The sequence below is a fragment of the Citrus clementina genome, unplaced genomic scaffold (genome assembly GCF_000493195.1).
Source record: "Citrus clementina cultivar Clemenules unplaced genomic scaffold, Citrus_clementina_v1.0 scaffold_5, whole genome shotgun sequence".
Lineage (NCBI taxonomy): Eukaryota > Viridiplantae > Streptophyta > Magnoliopsida > Sapindales > Rutaceae > Citrus > Citrus x clementina.
In genome coordinates this window covers 25,749,211-25,768,230 of record NW_006262201.1, presented here as the reverse complement: position 1 = coordinate 25,768,230, position 19,020 = coordinate 25,749,211, and the positions used below count along the sequence as shown (strand labels likewise).

The 19,020-nt window shown below is 30.8% G+C and overlaps 3 protein-coding genes across 3 annotated transcripts; all 3 read left to right on the top strand.

Annotated features, from left to right (window-relative positions):
* The first annotated feature begins 2,137 nt into the window (after positions 1–2,137).
* Positions 2,138–3,591, top strand: LOC18043022 (thaumatin-like protein 1). The gene is made up of 2 exons (XM_006432564.2): positions 2,138–2,234; positions 2,903–3,591. Exons 1-2 carry the CDS (start codon positions 2,183–2,185, stop codon positions 3,589–3,591), a joined length of 741 nt encoding a protein of 246 aa, XP_006432627.2. The 5' UTR covers positions 2,138–2,182.
* A 5,291-nt stretch (positions 3,592–8,882) lies between these two features.
* On the top strand, positions 8,883–10,590 carry LOC18043021 (bifunctional pinoresinol-lariciresinol reductase 2). The gene is made up of 4 exons (XM_006432563.2): positions 8,883–9,228; positions 9,416–9,656; positions 10,039–10,242; positions 10,427–10,590. The coding sequence occupies exons 1-4, from the start codon at positions 8,899–8,901 to the stop codon at positions 10,588–10,590; spliced, it is 939 nt and encodes a 312-aa protein (XP_006432626.1). The 5' UTR covers positions 8,883–8,898.
* Positions 10,591–12,974: 2,384 nt separating this feature from the next.
* LOC18042443 (cytochrome P450 71D9) lies at positions 12,975–15,669 on the top strand. Its single transcript, XM_024183690.1, has 3 exons — positions 12,975–13,053; positions 13,803–14,027; positions 15,275–15,669. The coding sequence occupies exons 1-3, from the start codon at positions 12,975–12,977 to the stop codon at positions 15,667–15,669; spliced, it is 699 nt and encodes a 232-aa protein (XP_024039458.1).
* Positions 15,670–19,020: the final 3,351 nt, after the last annotated feature.

The following is a 19,020-nucleotide window of genomic DNA, read 5'->3' as shown; positions in this document are numbered from 1 at the left end:
AATTATCAGTGAAAAATTTAACTAATGATAGGGGTGTGCTAACAAATAAACTGATTTTTGCCATCTACTTGCAACTATCTCAACTGATTTTTGCCATCTACTTGCAACTATCTCAAAACACAGGAAAGTTTCTAAAATTTACCCAAATTAAGAATTTTAGAATAATTTAAAAATAAAAAATAGAAAATAATAAGAAGATTTAAAAAACAAAAAACAAAATTCAAGAATGACTTGATGTTTCTGGTGGAGATATATATTCTGCATTAATAAGGAGCTTTATGAGCCAAAATCACTACCATTAGGATATATTTAATAAGTACCACTGACGGTATGAAATGAACAGAAGACAAGTGTAATGATTAACGACCGTATGGAATGTAAATGTACCCAAATTATGTTGATTGATTATGTTACTTTTATGTTATTCTCTTTTTTTAATAATTTGGCTTTTGGACCACATTAAGAGTTAAGAGTAGAAAAGTAAATATCATATATTATTCTTTAAATATTTTCTACAATCATTAGCGGTTTTGACACTTGACAGTCCTTAAAACCTATGTGTTTGATTAGCCGCCACATTGATGAAGTTTTGGTTTTGTGTTAAAAAAGGTTTATATATATATAATATGGTTAATGGAAAAAAATATTTATTTAACTAATCCAAAAGCAATCAAATTGAACTAAATCATGATAACGTTAGCAGAACAATTTAGAGCATATCTCATCAATTAACGTTGGTAAACACTGTAGGGATTGGGCAGCAGCAATTCCACTAACTCCAACACTTCACTTTTTGCTCCCTTTTAGTTGTTTTATGTTCAATTAAATTATTTGAAATTTGTCATTAGTAAAAAATTTAAATTAAGATAACGTCTCCCAAGAGATAATTAGCTGTGAAGTAACAGTAAAAATTGCACCAACTCCCAAGACTTATCTTTTTGCCCCTTTTAGTGGATTTTATATGTATACAGTTATAATGTTTAAAATTTGTTATTACTAATATATTTAAGTTGGAATAATCTCTTTTAAGAAAAAATTACTTGTGAAGTAACAGTAAAAAATTTGGAAAATTTTTACTTAAAAATTTAATACCATTGTCAACTTTTAAATAACGCTCTGGGAGGTTAATTTACTTTCCTAATAAACTCAAGAAGAAGGAAAAAGTAAATCACTACTAAAATAGAAATAAAGAATCTATGACGCATCTAATTTGACTTTAATTAAATCAAAATATAAAATATAAAACAATTAAAATTCTAAAAAATGTCCTACATAGTGCGTGAGTTTCTTTTTAGTTAATTTTAGAATTTTGTAAAAATTGTGTGTAACAAAAACATGGAAAACAAAAAAATATTAACTGTAGAAGGGTACCAAACGCGTATTAAGATCTTTGATTACGGATTATAGATGAAAATCCAAACAATTCAAAATCAAATTAATTTACTGAAGAAATTATTTACAATGAAACAATAAATAATTATTACTTTTATGTAATTACAACAAAGGCTTATATTGATATTCCAAAGTACAACTATATTATCCCGAAAAGAAAAGAACATTTATTTGAAAAAATATTCATTGAAATCTAATCAAGATTTTATGACCAAGTTATTGTAGAAAAAAGAAACTAATTTGTAAAGAATTCTAAGTTCTAAAAACGATTACCATATATTCACATCTTAAATTAATATTTAAGATTTCAAATCCTAAAATAGATTTATAATTAACACTTGGAACTTTTAATTCCCTATTAACATTATTTTTTAAAATTTGCATGCTCGATCTCGGCTACAGGATCTTTTAAGGATTTTTCTTTGACATAAATACATTATTAGTCACATGTATAATCCACATTTATTATTTTGTTAATTAACAAGTGCACGCTCGTATTTACTCATGCCATCATGCACGCACGTGGAAGTTTATATTGGTAAAAGAAGATCTTCTCTCTCCATCTTATTTAATCTATTGAAAGATCGTTTCAAGATCTTTTCTTAATTTTATAATTTTTTTTTCATTAATTACCAATTATATTCCCTTACTTATTTCGGTAGCTTTTGGTTTTATAAATTTTAAGGCCTATATATACACGTATAAAATACCCGTCTACTTAATTTAGCCTTCAAATATTCTAAAGCACAAAATCGCCACAATATTAACAATCAAGGGAGGATTTTCGGCAATGGAGATTCAATCTGTATTTTGCCTTACTATATCTGTTCTCTTATTCACCGGTAAATATCTCTCTCTTTTTTAATTTAGTATTCATATAGTTTCTCTGTTATAGTCCTCCTTCTTGGCCTTCTCAATTTTATTGATTCTATCTTAAAGTCTACTAAAAATTTATACTTTATACATTCTAATCCCTGCGAATCAAAACCCTGACTTCACCACCACTCGTAGGAAAGGATGAATATAGTGCTGGCTAAACCGACCTTTGATAAATTTACTAGTTTGCCCTCATTTGATGAAATTCAATCTTATTTACCACATTGCTTCCATTAGCATGCACCCTGCGTTCAGTCTCTTTGTTATTGATTTAAGCTATTCAATTAGTTACAAAATTATCCAATTTGATTTATTCTCGAGATTGTTACTGCAATCTATATTCAAGTATCTTGCCTTTTTATTTTCTCTCCAAAAAAATAAAAATAAAACGTTATTATTACTAAATTTTGTTCTCTGGTTTTCATAATACTCTTTAGTCTTTTCGGTGAAAATCTTTACATGGTAACAAAGTATTGTAAAATCGGTAGGGCGGTAAGTACTAGCCGCTAATATATATATGTCAATTATTTGTTTGTTTCGGTTACTGGGATTTATTTGGGAAAAGCATTGTTTCATGGGGGCGAAAAAAAAAAAAATAAAGTTAAGCTTGCTAATGTAGACCTTTTTAACACAGGAGCTGAATCAGTTACATTCACATTCACAAACAACTGTCCATTCACAGTCTGGCCAGGAACCCTAACCGGTTCAGGCAAGCCACAACTCTCTTCAACCGGCTTCGAATTAGCTTCCAAAGCTTCATCAACCCTCGAAGTCCCGGCTGCGTGGTCAGGCCGGATATGGGCTCGAACCGGCTGTGCCTCCGATGCAACCGGAAAGTTTACTTGCGGTACCGCAGATTGTGGCTCAGGTCAAGTGCCATGCAACGGAGCTGGCGCAGCTCCACCTGCTTCCCTCATCGAACTAACCCTAGCTTCAGAGAATGCGGGACAAGATTTTTATGATGTGAGCCTTGTTGATGGCTTTAACTTGCCTCTTTCACTTGCACCGCAGGGTGGTGGCTCAGGAAACTGTTCATCCACCAGCTGCCCTCAAAATGTGAATGCCGTGTGCCCACTAGAGTTGGCCGTGAAGGGGTCTGATGGTAGCAGTGTTATTGCATGCAAGAGTGCATGCTTGGCACTTAATCAGCCACAGTATTGCTGTACAGGTGATTTTGGTACGCCAGACAAATGCCCTCCAACAGATTACTCTAAGATTTTCAAGACTCAGTGCCCCCAGGCTTATAGTTATGCTTATGATGATAAGTCTAGTACATTTACCTGTACTGGTAGGCCTAACTATGCTATCACCTTCTGCCCATGATAATTTTTTAAGGAGATACCTTTGTGCTCTTTTAGAAAATAAAAGGTTTTGCATAAAATTGTAAAGACAATTATAAATTTATAAATATAGAATGACGTATATGGCATCTGATTTTGTCTAATCTTCTTGTGTAATTATCGCTACTCTTAGAATTTGGTCGGCCACTTTTGTCCCAGATAGATTTTTAATACCTATTCATTGATCCCTGTTATTCAAATAGTTAAAAAAAAAAAAAAAGAGGCTTACGGCAAATGTGAATTAAAGGCTTGGTCTTGCTCACAGGATCTTTTGAGAATTTTTCTTCGACATAAGTACACTATTAGTCACATGCATGATTCACATTTGCATTTTATAATTAACAACTTCATGTTTGTATTTCCTCATGTCATCCTGCATATGGAAGCTTATATCTAATCTATTATAGATCATTTCAAAACCTTTTCTTAATTTTATAATTTTTTTTAATTAATTACCCAAATATATTCCTTATTCTGTTAATTTTTGGTTTTATCACATTTAAGGTATATATATAGAGAGAAGGACTATACACACACACATATATCGTCTTTTCTCTAGCGCAGGCGCTATCAATTTTTTTTTTATGAAACTATTAAATTGCACGACTTAACTGTATGCCCATATTAAAAAAAAAAAAAGGTATCTGCACCTAAGAATGGTTACATATGTGTATGTATAAAATATCTGCCTACTTACTCAAATAAAATTATACAATATAAAAAATTCAATGAATAATTTTTATAATCAACATCTATGAGTATCCGAATTTATCGTTATTTACAGCAATCAACGTTTTTATGCTTAAACTTTTGTATTTGTACAATCTTTTATATTGAATTGGATTTTACGTCATATTTTATGATGTGATTATGGATTTAGGGTTCGCTAATTGTTTTGCAGCGAATATTGTTGTTGTTCTTAAATGTTATTACTAGCTATCATGATTTCTTTGATTAATTGATAGCCTGTAAGCAACATGCTTATACATCTACCTAAAATGAAAGTGATGGCATCGGTTGTTAACAAAAATATTAAAACATTTAAGACATATATTTATTTTTTCTAAAATATTAATAAATATTTTCCCCAACTTATAATTTAAATTAATCACCAAGAGAATTACAATGCAACACTAAACATATAATAAGTTGTAATGCACATGCATGCTTATAAGGCCACACGTGGCTGATTTTCAAAAGTACCAGCTAACTCTTTTTTATTTTTTTTCGACACTGCTATTACAATCAGGTTACAACTAATATTACCTTAGACTATTACTGATATCGCATTTCGTAAGGACCTTTGCAATGAAGGGAAAAATTAAATGCCTATATTACAATATTTCAATAGCTCTGTTTCGGTTTGATTAGAGAAAATATGGAGAGTTGCTTCAATCTTCATTTTATATATGCCCACTGCCTCCAAATATGCATGACAAGTTGTTTGCTTTATTTAGAGCGCATGCATGCCTCACTAGTGTGCTTATCATTCATATTTGCAGGCGTTGGGCATATATAAAGTGAAAAATTGAAGCAGCTCTCATTATTTTCTCTAATAAAACCAAAACAGAGCTATTGAAAGAGAAAAGAAAAGAGAAGCCGATGCCGATGCTGATGCCGAGGGAGAAGAAAAAGAAATAAGAAAGTTATGAGAACTGGAGTTAGATAGTTAGAATTATATTCCTTAATAATAAATTTATAAAGTTTGAGCAGTTACAATTCATTTTTCATGATATGTATAAGTCTTTATACTAGTTCTAACAGTTAATTTTTAGTCTCTATATTTTTGAGAAATCCACATTCCTAGGAATTCACAGGAGTCCTCCAAGATTTGTTATTAGTTTACTATTATTACTATTATGTATTCTACGAAGCATTTATGTTTAATAGTATTGTTTAATGACCTATTTTGTTTATATGTATATACATTATATGATTGATCGAGTTATGAGATGTGATCGCAAATCACCATATTTGTACCTTATTTGTACCTTTCCCTTCAGGTGCTCTATGCATGTATATTAAGAATTAGATTGTTTTGCCCATGTAATGACCTTATTTCTGTTAGGCACTAGAGGTTTTTTTCTCCTACTCTGCTTGCTTGAGAATGATTCTGGTAAGTTTGAAAGTTATCTCCCTTAGATACTATTTGGTGCAGTTTGTCATGTATGCTTTATATGATTTCATGTTTGCTTATGTATTTTGATTAGTGCAGAGTTATGTAATGTGATTATGTATAAATATTGCTTCTTCTTTTTTATATGTAAATTATATGCATTCACTAATTTGTAAGCTCATAATTTTCTGATTTACCCTATTTCTTATAGGTTTCAATAGGATTCGTGTAGCTTAGTTTTTCGATTAGTTGATTATTTTGGACACATTTATGTTCATATGTATGTATTTGAGATGTATGAATGTATAGTGATATGTAAAACATGCACGTTTTGAATATGTTTTTCAATGTATGGAGCTCTCTAGATGTTTATATAGAGGCCTGAGACTAGTTTTATATATATTCATTGATTAAGTAATGTTATGAGCTTTGTATACAAGCATTGAAACTAGTAATACAATGACTATCTCATGATTCACCTTGAATCTGAGACAAAGGTCGGGTTGAGTCGCATTGTTATCGCACGATTCACCTTGAATTTGACAAAAGGATTGGGGTGTGCCATATAGTACAATGAAACACCAAACATTGTGCAACATTAATATGATAAAATGTTTATATGATACAGCCTAACGCAAGCAATACACCCTGTATCAAATAATGCCATATAGTGTGCCAAACGCATCTTTGGTTTAAAAAAAAAGATTAAAAAAATACTGCTTAGAATGTGTTTACTATGAATAAACAATACTAATTTTGGGACAAAAATACAAGATCATAGTGAAATGAATTATTTCATGCTTACCAACAAAAAATGAAGTTGTAAGTTAGGAGCAATGCTAGGTATTCCAATTTCTAAGTCCCAAATTGAGTTCTAACCAATGTGGCATTTATCGATTGAATGATGGTTAGATAATTTTACAAACTATAGAATTTATTATCTAATAGATGAGTGACATAACCTGAGGCGTAAATATTAGAATCTCTAATATTATTATTTTGATAATAATAACTATTAACCAAACAAATTAGATCCATTCATTTTCCCCTGTTAAATTACAATTATTGTGAAATACTCTCTAAATGTTAAGATTTGGATACTATGATATGCTGAATTTTGCTAATGTTATCATGATCTAGCGACTCCTGGCCTTTATTATGTCTAACAGTTATGATTCATTTTCTCTTTATAAAATGCAATAAAAGCTTTTTATTAATTAACTTTTGGTTTTTTTTTTTAACTAGTTTTACTTAGGGATGGACAAACCCAATCCAACCCAATAGATCTAATCTGACCCAATCCAACTCAGTCTAATTTTGATGGGCTAAGTGAATTACATTGGCCCAATTGGGTCAATTTTTTTGATCCAATTAATAATTGATTTAGGTTGAGTTAGTTATGATGAACCCGTCTAAACCCAAACCTAACCCATGTAAATAATAATAATAAGAAGAAGAAAAAAAAAGAAGTTTATCCTCAGTTGTAAAATCCTAAAGACTAAATTTCAAAACTAAAATCACTCTCTTATATAAATAAATTTATTATCTTATAAGTTTAATTTTAAAAGCAAATTGGTTTCAATTTCTCTTTATTGTTTAGTAAACACTTAACAGTGTCACTTTTATTTTGTTACTAGACATGATGCTAGTTAGTTATCTAAAAGATCTGAATTTGAAAATAAAAAAAGGATATGTGGGGAGCCACGAATAAATTATAAAAATACATTGTCGAAATTGTCTTAATTTTAAGAGAGTTGGGGTTTAACTATTTTTTAATTGGACACTAGATATGAATGAAATTTTCATACTATTATAGATTTATATTTGATTTTAATAATTTTTATTCCAAATTTCATAAATTTTTTTATTTAATTTTAATTCTGATTTACCTTCAATCCGATCAACCCAACCTAATCCAACGTAATAATTTAAAGATTGCGTTAGAGTAAATTAAATATATTTATTTAATTCGGTTGAATTAATCTTATTTTAATCCATTCATCAGTGGGTAGAGTTGGGTTGGATTTCAATTTTACTCCTGAAATCTTTGCTCCAACTTCTCTCTCTCCTTCTCTCGACGCGTTATATCTCTGTCCATTGTTGTGCTCTTTTGTATTTTTTATATTTTTTATATTTTCAAAAACAAAGTTTGGCAGCAGCTGTCTTATTACCTTTCAAAATTGACGGGATTAGAGGGTCACTACTACGTATCAAAATCATAAGATATTTTATTTAGCTTTTTTCAAATAATTTCATACAACATACGCAAAAGTTCTGAATCCAAATTTTGTTATCTTTAGAAAAAGTTAAAATTAGTTAATAAGTCTTCTAACAAAACCCACTAGGTGACACTTTAGCATATTTAGAAAATTAATCGTTAGGAGGTGTCTATCGCACCCCAAAAAATGTGTACGGAAATACTTTCCCTAGATATTTTCAAGAAAAAAGTTTAATTGTTCATTCTAAGTAGTAAGGTCTTGTTTGTAATTGAGTTTGGACAACTGTATTTTTAAATCATAATACTAAAGTATTTGATAAACACTAATCGTTATACTTTAAAAACTATATTGATATAATTTTTCACTTGTATGATGAAAAATCTATATATTTTTAATAATTTTGTCAAAATTATTATTTAAAATTTTTATTTACTACATAATATTAATTTTTTTTTTCACAGTTACAACTTTTTTTTTCATAGCAGCTGTAACTTCAATCTCAAACAAGACCTAAATCTTGTTGTCTTTCTTTTTAATTTTTCTTATATCTTTTTAAAGCATGCACCAAGTGTAGCTCATAACAGTACTTAATATTATTAATAAAATCAAGCAATAACCCGAACAAAAATTAAACTTTTGCAGCACTATACAATTTTATGAGGGTCAGACTCTTTACACCTCCTGATTAAGTACCATATTGTTTTTATTAATTAATAAAATTTTCTCGTACCCCTGTGATGCAGGGAAAAAATAAATAAATAAAATACCTTAATTTTAAAGTAAAAGCAACTCAAGGCGTCTGAGAAATTTGTTTCAAGGTTACCTGCAAAGCTAAACTACGTACAAACTTATTGAAGCAGGAGCAATATTGAAAGAAGCTATATATGTATAAAGATCCTTGCACTTTACCTCTGTATTACATTCTGAGAGAGAAAAGGAGAAAGAAGAGAGAGAAATGGAAAAAAGCAAAGTGCTGATAATAGGAGGAACAGGTTACTTGGGAAAGAGATTGGTAAAGGCAAGCTTAGCCCTAGGTCATGAAACTTATGTACTCCACCGGCCGGAGATTGGCGTCGATATCGAGAAAGTTCAGATGCTCTTGTCCTTCAAAGAGCAAGGAGCTAAGCTCGTCTCAGGCTCTTTCAATGACTATCAGAGCCTTGTCAATGCTGTGAAGTTAGTTGATGTTGTCATTTGTGCAATATCTGGTGTTCACATCAGAAGCCATCAAATTCTCCTTCAACTCAAGCTTGTTGATGCAATCAAAGAAGCTGGAAATGTTAAGGTACAAACCCCGTTTGGATTATATATTTTCTAAATTTCTTGACTCAGTTTCAGGCTCTGATATGTCAGATACGTGTTTTTATCTCAAGTCTTAGTCTTCACTTATTTTTAACTGTTGTTGTACCGAGCTCTTATCTATCAGCTTAAGCTTTTCAGTTTGAATCTAATTTGTGTAAAAATTGAGACAGAGATTCTTGCCGTCAGAATTTGGGACTGACCCAGCAAAAATGGCGAATGCAATGGAACCTGGGAGAGTGACGTTTGATGATAAAATGGTAGTGAGGAAAGCAATTGAAGATGCAGGGATTCCTTTTACATATGTTTCTGCAAATTGCTTTGCCGGTTATTTCCTTGGCGGTCTCTGCCAACCTGGTAGCATTCTTCCTTCAAAGGATTCCGTGGTCTTGTTGGGAGATGGCAATCCTAAAGGTACTGTTATGCGATAAAAGATCATTTTCCTTTCTTGTTTCAAAATGCATCAGCATTCTCATCCAAATTAAAAAGATAATGATAATTTATGATTAATTACTTTTTTCCTTAATTAACCGCTAGCAACTACATGCAAGCAAAAAACCCAATATAGAATTACTTCACGTTTTGACACTCGCGGCTTGATCGAGTGATTCTTTTATTAGCTTTCTTTAGTTAATCACCTAGGTACGAATTCTAGAAGAGATTGGAGCTAAAAAATCAATTTAAATTTTGCCCACCTCTATCATTTATAAATTAAGAAAAAAAATCACATACAATGTGCTTTGCTTCACGTTTAGAGAACCTCTCATCTCTTGTCTCTCGATTTCTAATTTGACAGCGATATATGTGGATGAAGATGATATAGCTATGTACACAATGAAAGCTATTAATGACCCTCGGACCCTCAACAGGACCATGTACCTTAGGCCTCCCAAAAATATCTTATCTCAAAGAGAGGTTGTTGAAACTTGGGAGAAATTGATTGGCAAAACGTTGCAAAAATCTTCAATTTCTAAGGAAGAATTTCTAGCTTCAATGAAAGGTACGCGAGACCCTTACTAATTTTCAAAGCAATCGACTATTGTGTACCCAACAAATTGCAGTTTAAACATGTACTTGTTAAATTAATTTAGCATTTTTGTGTCACCATTAGGTAATTAATGATGTTATAATAACTGATATATAAAAATTCCTAATAAAGTTTATTTGTTAACCTTTAAAAATAGAACAAAATTATGCGGGGCAGGTTGGATTAACACATTACTATCATGTGTGCTACGAGGGATGTCTTACAAATTTCGAAATCGGAAATGAAGGCGTCGAAGCTTCTCAACTTTATCCAGAAATTAAGTACACTACGGTGGAAGAGTATTTGCGACGCTATTTGTAATTTTTATCTGTTAAAGAAATTAATTACTTTATATCATTTATAAAGAAAATGGTATAAATAAATAAAAAAAATCATTTCGATAATTGAATGTTGCTTTCAAGTTTTTATGGAGTTTTCTTTGATTTTCCAGTGCTTTATTTGTATGTCGTCCTTTGACTGGTGGCGTTTGTTTTTTAACTTAATGACTTAAAGTGACTTAACTTAATTAATTAAGTTAATTAGAGGTGTTTGTTTTTATAACTTAATGAGACTTTTTAGATAATTTTGACTTAATAAAATAAGCTAATTTTTTTGGCTTTTTACTTAATGGAGAAATCTGGATTAAGTCAATTACTTACTAATGTCAAAAATATCCCTATTTTATAATTTATTTTTCATGTCTATCCCAAAACTCACCCATAGATATTTACCCCACATAAAAATATCCATGTTTTTTCTTTCTTATGTTATATACGATAAAATTTGAAATTTATGGTATTTTATATATTAAAATTCTAAAATAATTATGTATTCACTTGAATATAGTTTTACTTATAAATGTTAAATATTGTGGTATTTAATATATTATTTATTTGACATTCAAATTTAATAAGGATACAAATGTAAAAGTACATATTTTCAGCTTTTTAAGTTGAAAAAAACAAACAACTTAATACTTATTTTCTGAGATTCAGACGAAAAAACAAACATATTATTCAGATTCAGACATTTAGACCTATTCAGAATTCAGACTAATTCAGGTCTATTCAGATTTCAGACAAAAAAACAAACGCCACCTAAGTGTAATTATTTTTCTCCTATATATAAATAAATTCCCTCCTTCAGTGGAGATTACTTAAGGAAATTGACGAGAAGGGGCGGAAATTGATGTTTATGAGAAGAAGTGATCTAGTTAATTGAAATTATTGATTCGATTTATTTGGTTTTCATCAGGCTGTATTGATTTGCTTAATTTCTTGATGATAAAGTAAATTTGTGTAGTCGAACAAAAGATTAAGTAAATTTGTGTAGTCGAACAAAAGATTGCTTAAGACACAACTGGCTGACAAAATCAACATTAAAATGGGCTCTTGTTCGCATTTAAGTAATCAAAATAGTCTATATATTTTTTTTTAAGCCTATCTCTAAATTTTATGTCTAAATATCAATACTCGTTCGAATTAATCATATTTTTCAAAATGTGCTTTGTGTCAAATCCTGTCTGTTGAATGCCCGTTAATGGGCGAGTAATGCAGAGCTTGGAATGTCATAAGCTGCAAAATTGACTTGTTTTGGTTACCCGGTGAATTTGTTTTCCATCCCATGCACAAACACAAAATAAATAAACTTCATTCTCCAAAATTGGAGTAAATACACAACAGCCATCAAACACAGGGGACAGCAATAAAATCTTTCCTTGTATTTGCCACAACATAAGTTAAATGAAACATATAGTTGATACAATTCTGATACAGTAAAATTAGCAACAAAGAAATAAAACTTTTGCAGAATTAGAAACAGAAAGATTATGCTATTCTAATTCTTTGAACAAAACGCAATTATTTAGACGACTGAAAAATCAGTTAAACTGTTCAGTGGCGGATTCTTGCAATAATTGCAACAGAAGCAGCTGCAAAAGACTTCATAGTCCAGAATCTTTTCTTCCACAGAAGACATCATTTTATGAATGAGGATGAGATTATCCTTTTGGAAAACTTTTGAGTGTTTTATTGGAGCGTGCATGGTTGAGGGTCATTTTTGTAATTCAGATACTAGTCGGTTATGATGAAACAAAAACACACTTTATGCCCTTAATCGTGCATTTCCAAATTAAACACATATTTTAGTAAATTTCGAAATTTACCACGATCTCCCATGAATCCGAGCTTGCAGCTTGTTATGGAGCTTCAACAGAGTTGCTGCTACTTTTGTCTAGCTTCTGAATTCCGCTTTCGTTTCTTTAGCTCAAGATCACGGCTTCTCTCTCAGCAACTTACTGTGCACACACACGGGAGACAAACGGGAGAGAGAGAGATGCACTGCACTCATGCCACAGATTTCTTGAACAGTTAACTTCCAATGGGCTGAAGTTACTTAAATACAGTGGTTGAGTGCAGGGACCCCTCATGTGTTAGTACAAAATTGCCCATCCTATTATGGGCGAAAATAACACAATTAAGGATATACTTGTCCATAATATACTACTGTACAGGGTATGTCAAAATTGCTCCATAATATTTGACAATAGTCACGTATTAATTCGGTGAAATATAAAAAACAATTAGAATGATTTATGTCAGTCCACATAATGTGAGAAATAAATCTAACAGGTTATTCATTGATTAGCCTCCCACTGTCCCACAGGTGATTTTTTTTGGTACTTTTACCCGGTCCCTTTGAAAATAATGACGTTCGCAAGTTTGGAGAGCAAGAAAACCCTCAGCGCGTTCCTTGCCTCTGCTAGTTTTCAAGGAGCGATAAAGAGTAGCTAAAGGGTACTTGCCTTTTCACTCTGCTCAGGAAATTCTTAATCTCTATTAGTTCCTTCATTCCAGCCCCAAGAAAGACGTTTTATTCTTTTTCGTAACAGTATGCTACTTTTCACATGTAAACTCGAGCTACTAAATTTGAGTTTCAATAATGCCCCTCAATTTGTCACATTCATACAGAAACTGCCCATATTCTCAAAAGCCGTTATACACATACCGGAATCTGGTGAAATCTGCGTTCAATGTTTGTTAAGAACAGCCGTAATAAAAGCTGGTGGAAAAGTCAGTTTGTATCGATTCAGAGAGCGTTCTAGAGAGGGATACTAGTAAGAAAAATTTTCATCTTGTTCTCTGTAACCATCTCTGTAAAGCTCTGCAAAATTTCCTTTGATTCATCAATAAAGCTTGTTCTAATGGCTTCTTCCGTGGATGTAGGTTGTGCAATTTTGTGCAGCTGAACCACGTAAATAAATATCTTTTCTTATTGTGATTACTTTGGTTCCTAGATTGTTTATTTAACTTCTTATTACTAAGATCTTGATTTGTGTTCTTGATTACACATTGATTCATTTAGAATCATTGTTTTATATATGCAAATTGATTTGATCTTGTCAAAGACCTTGGGCAGTGTTTGGTTTTGTTAAGTTCATAGAACCGTTCAAAGACTACAATATGGTATAACTGCAAAATCAGCAGTAGGCCAAATGTGTTAAGGACCAAGAAGTATTGATATCGATTATACAGCGATTTCTGAAAATAGCAATATAGCTGAAGGTGCTAATGTTTCTGATCTGTTTGCTTCAATCAAATTTCATCAATTGATAGGTGGATTTAAGTCTCGGGTACAGAAAATGCATCAACAAGCTGACACAATAATGTCAAACATTATTGGCGAACATAGGAAGTGCAGAGCTGCTAAATCTGAAGAAGAAGATCTTGTTGATGTTTTATTGAAAGTTCAAGATCAAGGTATCCTCACTCTCCTATAACTATCAAATCGGTACTGTTTGTAACTTGTTTGGTGGATAAAAAGGGAGAGCATGGATTACAGGATCCCATGAGGGGAGGCTTAAGCCTAGTCAAACCGAAAACTCGGTCAGAATTCAACCCAAAAATTTCTTTCAAAAAATTGGGGCATAAAACTGATCCATTAAACGATCATCCCACAATCCAAGAGGCGTGGGATTCTGACCTTTATAAAAGCTTCCGAGAATTTGAACCAAGTAATTTCTTCTTTCTCTACCTTAAAACTCTCTCTGTGAAAATAACATTGGGAGTATACTTTTTCTCTCTATTCTTTGTTCTTTTGATTTTTTTAGATTTTTTCAGATAAAGGTTGCTCTTCATTGAAATTCAATACCCCAGTTCTTATTTTTAGTGTAGTAAACCTGAGTAACTGATTTAAGAATCGGAGGGTTAAAAACGAAAAAATCTTCGGCGTCCCCCTAATTGTTCTCTGTAAAAGTAGGTATTTTCTAGAAAAGTGTTTGTGGTCTCTTGCGTCTGCCCGAGAAGGAAGCTACTGTTGAAAATCATTTGCCCCAGTAATACAAATTTAAATGTTGGGTTGGCCTTTGATCGCTACTCTGTATTAAAGCAAAATCAGATTTTAAGGTCAAGTACTTTTTCTTCTGCTATGTATGTTTTTGTCAAAACCCATATTAATTGTAAATTCTCCTCTAGTATCATTCGGGTCCATTACCAAATTTATTTGTCATTAGAAGACTATCGAATACAAATTTTAAGAACAATTTAATATTTTTGTCACATCAAAATTAATTTTTAATTTTTTAAAATTATTTTTACACGCCCCCAGACACGATCACATATGGACTTACCTATATTTTAAATTTTTAATGAAGACAAATAAAGGAAAACAATGTTTTGGATAAAGCAGAGATTAAGTGATGGATTCAATCCATATGATCTAAAGGGATATTAACCTCGTATTAATTCTCATCTTTTCTAAATGATGTAACTTTTGTGCATAATTTCCACTTTCAGGAAATGTTTATTGGTTGTATTAAGTCAGTTGGCACAACCTTTGATTGGGCATTTTCCGAAATAATGAAAAATCCGATAATGCTGAAAAATGCGGAAGCTGAGAGAAGGGAAGTCTTTAATAGTAAAGGGAAGGTCGATGAAATGCAATACTTGAAACTGATACTGAAAGAGACCCTGAAATTACATCCTCTTGCTCCTTTGTTATTTCCAAGAGAATGTGGAGAGAGATGTAAAATTAATGGATTCAACATACCCAGGAAAGCCAGTCATTGTTAATGCATGGGCGTTGGGAAGAGATTCAAAGTATTGGACGGAGCCTGAGAGGTTTATTCCAGATAGATTCCTTGAATGTTCAATAGATTATAAAGGGAATAATTTTGAATATATCCCATTTGGTGCTGGTCGCAGAATTTGCCCTGGAATATCATTCGCTGATGCCATTATGAAGCTCTCACTGGTAGTGTTATTGTACCATTTTGACTGGACACTCCCTAATGAAATGAAGCATGAAGACTTGGACATGACCGAAACCTTCAGTGTGGGAATCAGAACAAAAGATGATATGTACATCATTCCTACTCTTTATCATCCTTCACCTGTTGATTAAGCCCTGAAGGCTAGAGCGTTGACATTGTGATATTTTCGCCTGCTGCATAAGCCCTCCTTTGACTGTTCTTACATATTTCTCTTCGTCGTTGCTTTTCTGTATAAGTGATTCAATTATGTCCTTGTTAAGGGATAAGGCTCATTTCATCTTCGGCTTGTATTTTCTTTCTTTTTCCTTTACGTAATAAAATATTTGCTTCGCTTTGGCCGTTTATATATTTATATATATATAGTTATTCTTTAGTGTGGATAACCATTTTATGATGAATCTTTTACTAATTGTAAAACATTTTATTAAACTATAAAAATAAGCATCCACATGAAATTTCATACAAAAATTCACACTTAAGAGTGCTTGTGTGTGTTTATATAGTATTTTTTCAATTGGGAATTCCTGACTTTATTAAAGTCACAAATCATTGACACAAATTTTTATGTGCACATGAAGTGCTGATTAGGTAAAAGTAGGGACAACTTTAAGTATGTGTGAAGAACACAGGTACCTAAAGTCTCATATTTTAGGAAAGCCTATTTTTTTATGTATTTTCTTAATAATACTCTAATTAATAAAGAAATTTTTGAGTTATGCACTGTAGGAAAAGCGCATTCTTTATATAAATTCTATATTTAATAATCCTAACATTAAAGTGGTATAATTTATAACATTGTTCAACCATTGATCCATTTAGTATTAGTCTTTCAAAGATAAAAAGTAATTTTTTTACCTTTTTAGCTAACAAAAAAACTTAATTATTCGATGTAAGAATCTCTGACTATTAGTAGTTTCTTTTAATTTTTATTCAGAACCTTATAATTTCAAAAATCCCTAGACATATAATCAACAATAACTTTTTTTTTTTTCTTTTTGACCCATTTTTTAGGATTTATTTTTAACTTTTTTAGATCTTCTTGATTATTGTCCAAATTTAAGATATAATTAAAGATGTGATGAGAATAACTTATATTATATTTATCACTCTTAACTATATTTGTTAGTTCATATTATTTAATAAATATTTATAGTTAGTAGGTATTTTATTTAATAGGAAAGAAATAACTGTAGTTGATATTTTGATATAAAATGGGATAAATTGAATAAGACTTAGGCTTAGTGCATTAAATCCTAGCACACTCTTGCGGTAGTGCAGTTGCAAGGTTATTCCATTTGTATCAAAGAGAGCTTTGGGTGCGGGTGCGGGTATTTCAGTTTAACTTTTCGAGAAGGTACCACGTCAGCATGATGTCATCAATGACATCAGCAGAAGTCAGCCCATGACGATCCAACTTGCTCAAGCCCATTTCTTTGAAGCAAATTCGTTCAAACGGTTTACCAACTCACAATTCTTTTCCAATTCACATGCGGCAGAGTTTTAATAAGATTTAATTAATTTCATCTCATTTTCGTCCAATCAAAGACAAGTTTATCACAATTTTATAGAAATTACTCAAGATGGACAACTATTTTATAACAAGATCAAGTTGTTGCAAGCTGGCATCTAAATATTCAATTTTTATAATCCTCCATAAATAGAGGTAGCTTGCTCATTTGAGATGTGTAATTGAGAGAGTAGAGAATTAAGAGTGAGAAATTAGAGAGAGAAGTTGCAACAATACGCAAATTTAGTACGTTCGTTATAATTTTCATTTATTTCATTATGAACTAATTTTCTTTTAATTAGGTTAGGATGAAGTCCTCTTAGTAAAATAAATTCCAATTTTTATTTGTTAATCCCTCATTTATGCTTTTATTGCTTATAATTCTGACTTCACATGATTTATAAAAATGAAATTTTTTTCACCATTATTATCATGTATTCCTGTAGTTAGGAATAATTTTTAATAAATCTAAGTTTGGGTATGAAATTTTAACCATTAGACTTAACTTCGGATTACACCCCTCGTGAAATGACAATTTTCAAAGCACTCCCTAAACTATTATGAGTTTCAAATTACCTTCAATTTTTTTTTTTTTTTTAAAAAGGAAGGCCTCCTTCCAAAGGGGCTTGAGCCATCACTCTGGAAGGGATTTCGTCAATTTACCCCATTTTTTTCCTTACCTTTGGAATAAAGATTGGGATAAGTTAAAGTTTATAATAGTTTGGGGGGGTATTTTGTAGATTTTTATTTTATGAGGGGGATAACTCAAAATTTATCCTAACTATTAACTCCTTAATTTTCCGTTTTTCAAAATAGATACATAAAATACTTAGTGTTAATGCTTTAGAAGCGAAAGAAATTTTACTTTAAAAGTTTCACATGTACGTTAACTATAAAATCTTGAGTAAACAATAGATTGATTTCTATAGTGTTACTCTAATTTAGGGGATTAATTTCTATAGTGTTACTCTAATTTAGGGGATTAAATAGATAAATGATTGAAATTTATGAAATTAGAAGTTTCCTAAGCCTTAGTATTTTACCACTATTGAATTTTCTTCTTACTTTTATTTACTTTCTTGTTAAGTTTAATATTATTTTCCATTCTTAAATAATATTGGTATGAGGTTAGAATTAAATTGATATAGGTTTGATATAAATTTTTCCATTCTAATAGGCAATCCTTGTGGGTTCAACCTCATTCTCCACAATTCCATATTAAAATCTAAAACTATATTTTAAGATGTAATGAATTTTGAGTTTTTTTTTTTATGTTTATTTGAGTGTTGAAGTTACTGAATATAAGAAGGCCTCATTTAAAAAAAATATATCTAAGGCCCTAAATATTCTAAAGTTGATCCTAGAAAAAGGGATAAAAAATTTATTAATATTGGTATTTTTTATGCGGGAGGTTGTCAATTTCCCACTACTGAAATCAATATATACCACTTACCTATACAGTTTTTATAATAGTTAATAATCTCCTTAGCAGTATAATTTTATAATATTACCCTTATTTTTAAACACATCTTCATTCTTATTTATTAAAAATTAATTAATCATATTAATGAAAAAAAAAAAATTTAAGTACTAAAAGTAAGAAAATATATTTTTTGGAGTGAAATATTTTTCTTATACTTTTTGTTTTTAAACGTTTTTATTATAATAAATATCTATTTTTTATATTTTCTAGATAAATTATCAAACACATGAGCCATTTGCCCTCTTTTCTTTTAACTTTTTGGTGCCAAAGGGTTATTGGCTATTATGAAAACTATAGGAGATAAGTGATATATATTAATTTTAGTGGGGGAAAATTGGCAATCTCCCTTTTTGCATTGCTATTCAGCTATTACTTTAATTTTACATCAATTTCTACACATAAGCTTAAATAAATAACTTATGACTCCATCAAAAAAGAAAAAAAAATTCAAGCAGTTGTGGCTATATCACATGAATACATTCCAATTAAAAA

Bases quoted from the DNA above. Each gene is read 5' to 3' on its own strand.
- LOC18042443 (XM_024183690.1), top strand. From the start codon at position 12,975: ATGACGTTCGCAAGTTTGGAGAGCAAGAAAACCCTCAGCGCGTTCCTT. The intron at 13,054-13,802 runs GTAGCTAAAGGG...TCGATTATACAG, and splicing joins TTTTCAAGGAGCGATAAAGA to CGATTTCTGAAAATAGCAAT. The intron at 14,028-15,274 runs GTATCCTCACTC...GTTATTTCCAAG, and splicing joins ATTGAAAGTTCAAGATCAAG to AGAATGTGGAGAGAGATGTA.
- LOC18043022 (XM_006432564.2), top strand. From the start codon at position 2,183: ATGGAGATTCAATCTGTATTTTGCCTTACTATATCTGTTCTCTTATTC. The intron at 2,235-2,902 runs GTAAATATCTCT...TTTTTAACACAG, and splicing joins ATCTGTTCTCTTATTCACCG to GAGCTGAATCAGTTACATTC.
- LOC18043021 (XM_006432563.2), top strand. From the start codon at position 8,899: ATGGAAAAAAGCAAAGTGCTGATAATAGGAGGAACAGGTTACTTGGGA. The intron at 9,229-9,415 runs GTACAAACCCCG...AAATTGAGACAG, and splicing joins AAGAAGCTGGAAATGTTAAG to AGATTCTTGCCGTCAGAATT. The intron at 10,243-10,426 runs GTACGCGAGACC...CTTTAAAAATAG, and splicing joins ATTTCTAGCTTCAATGAAAG to AACAAAATTATGCGGGGCAG.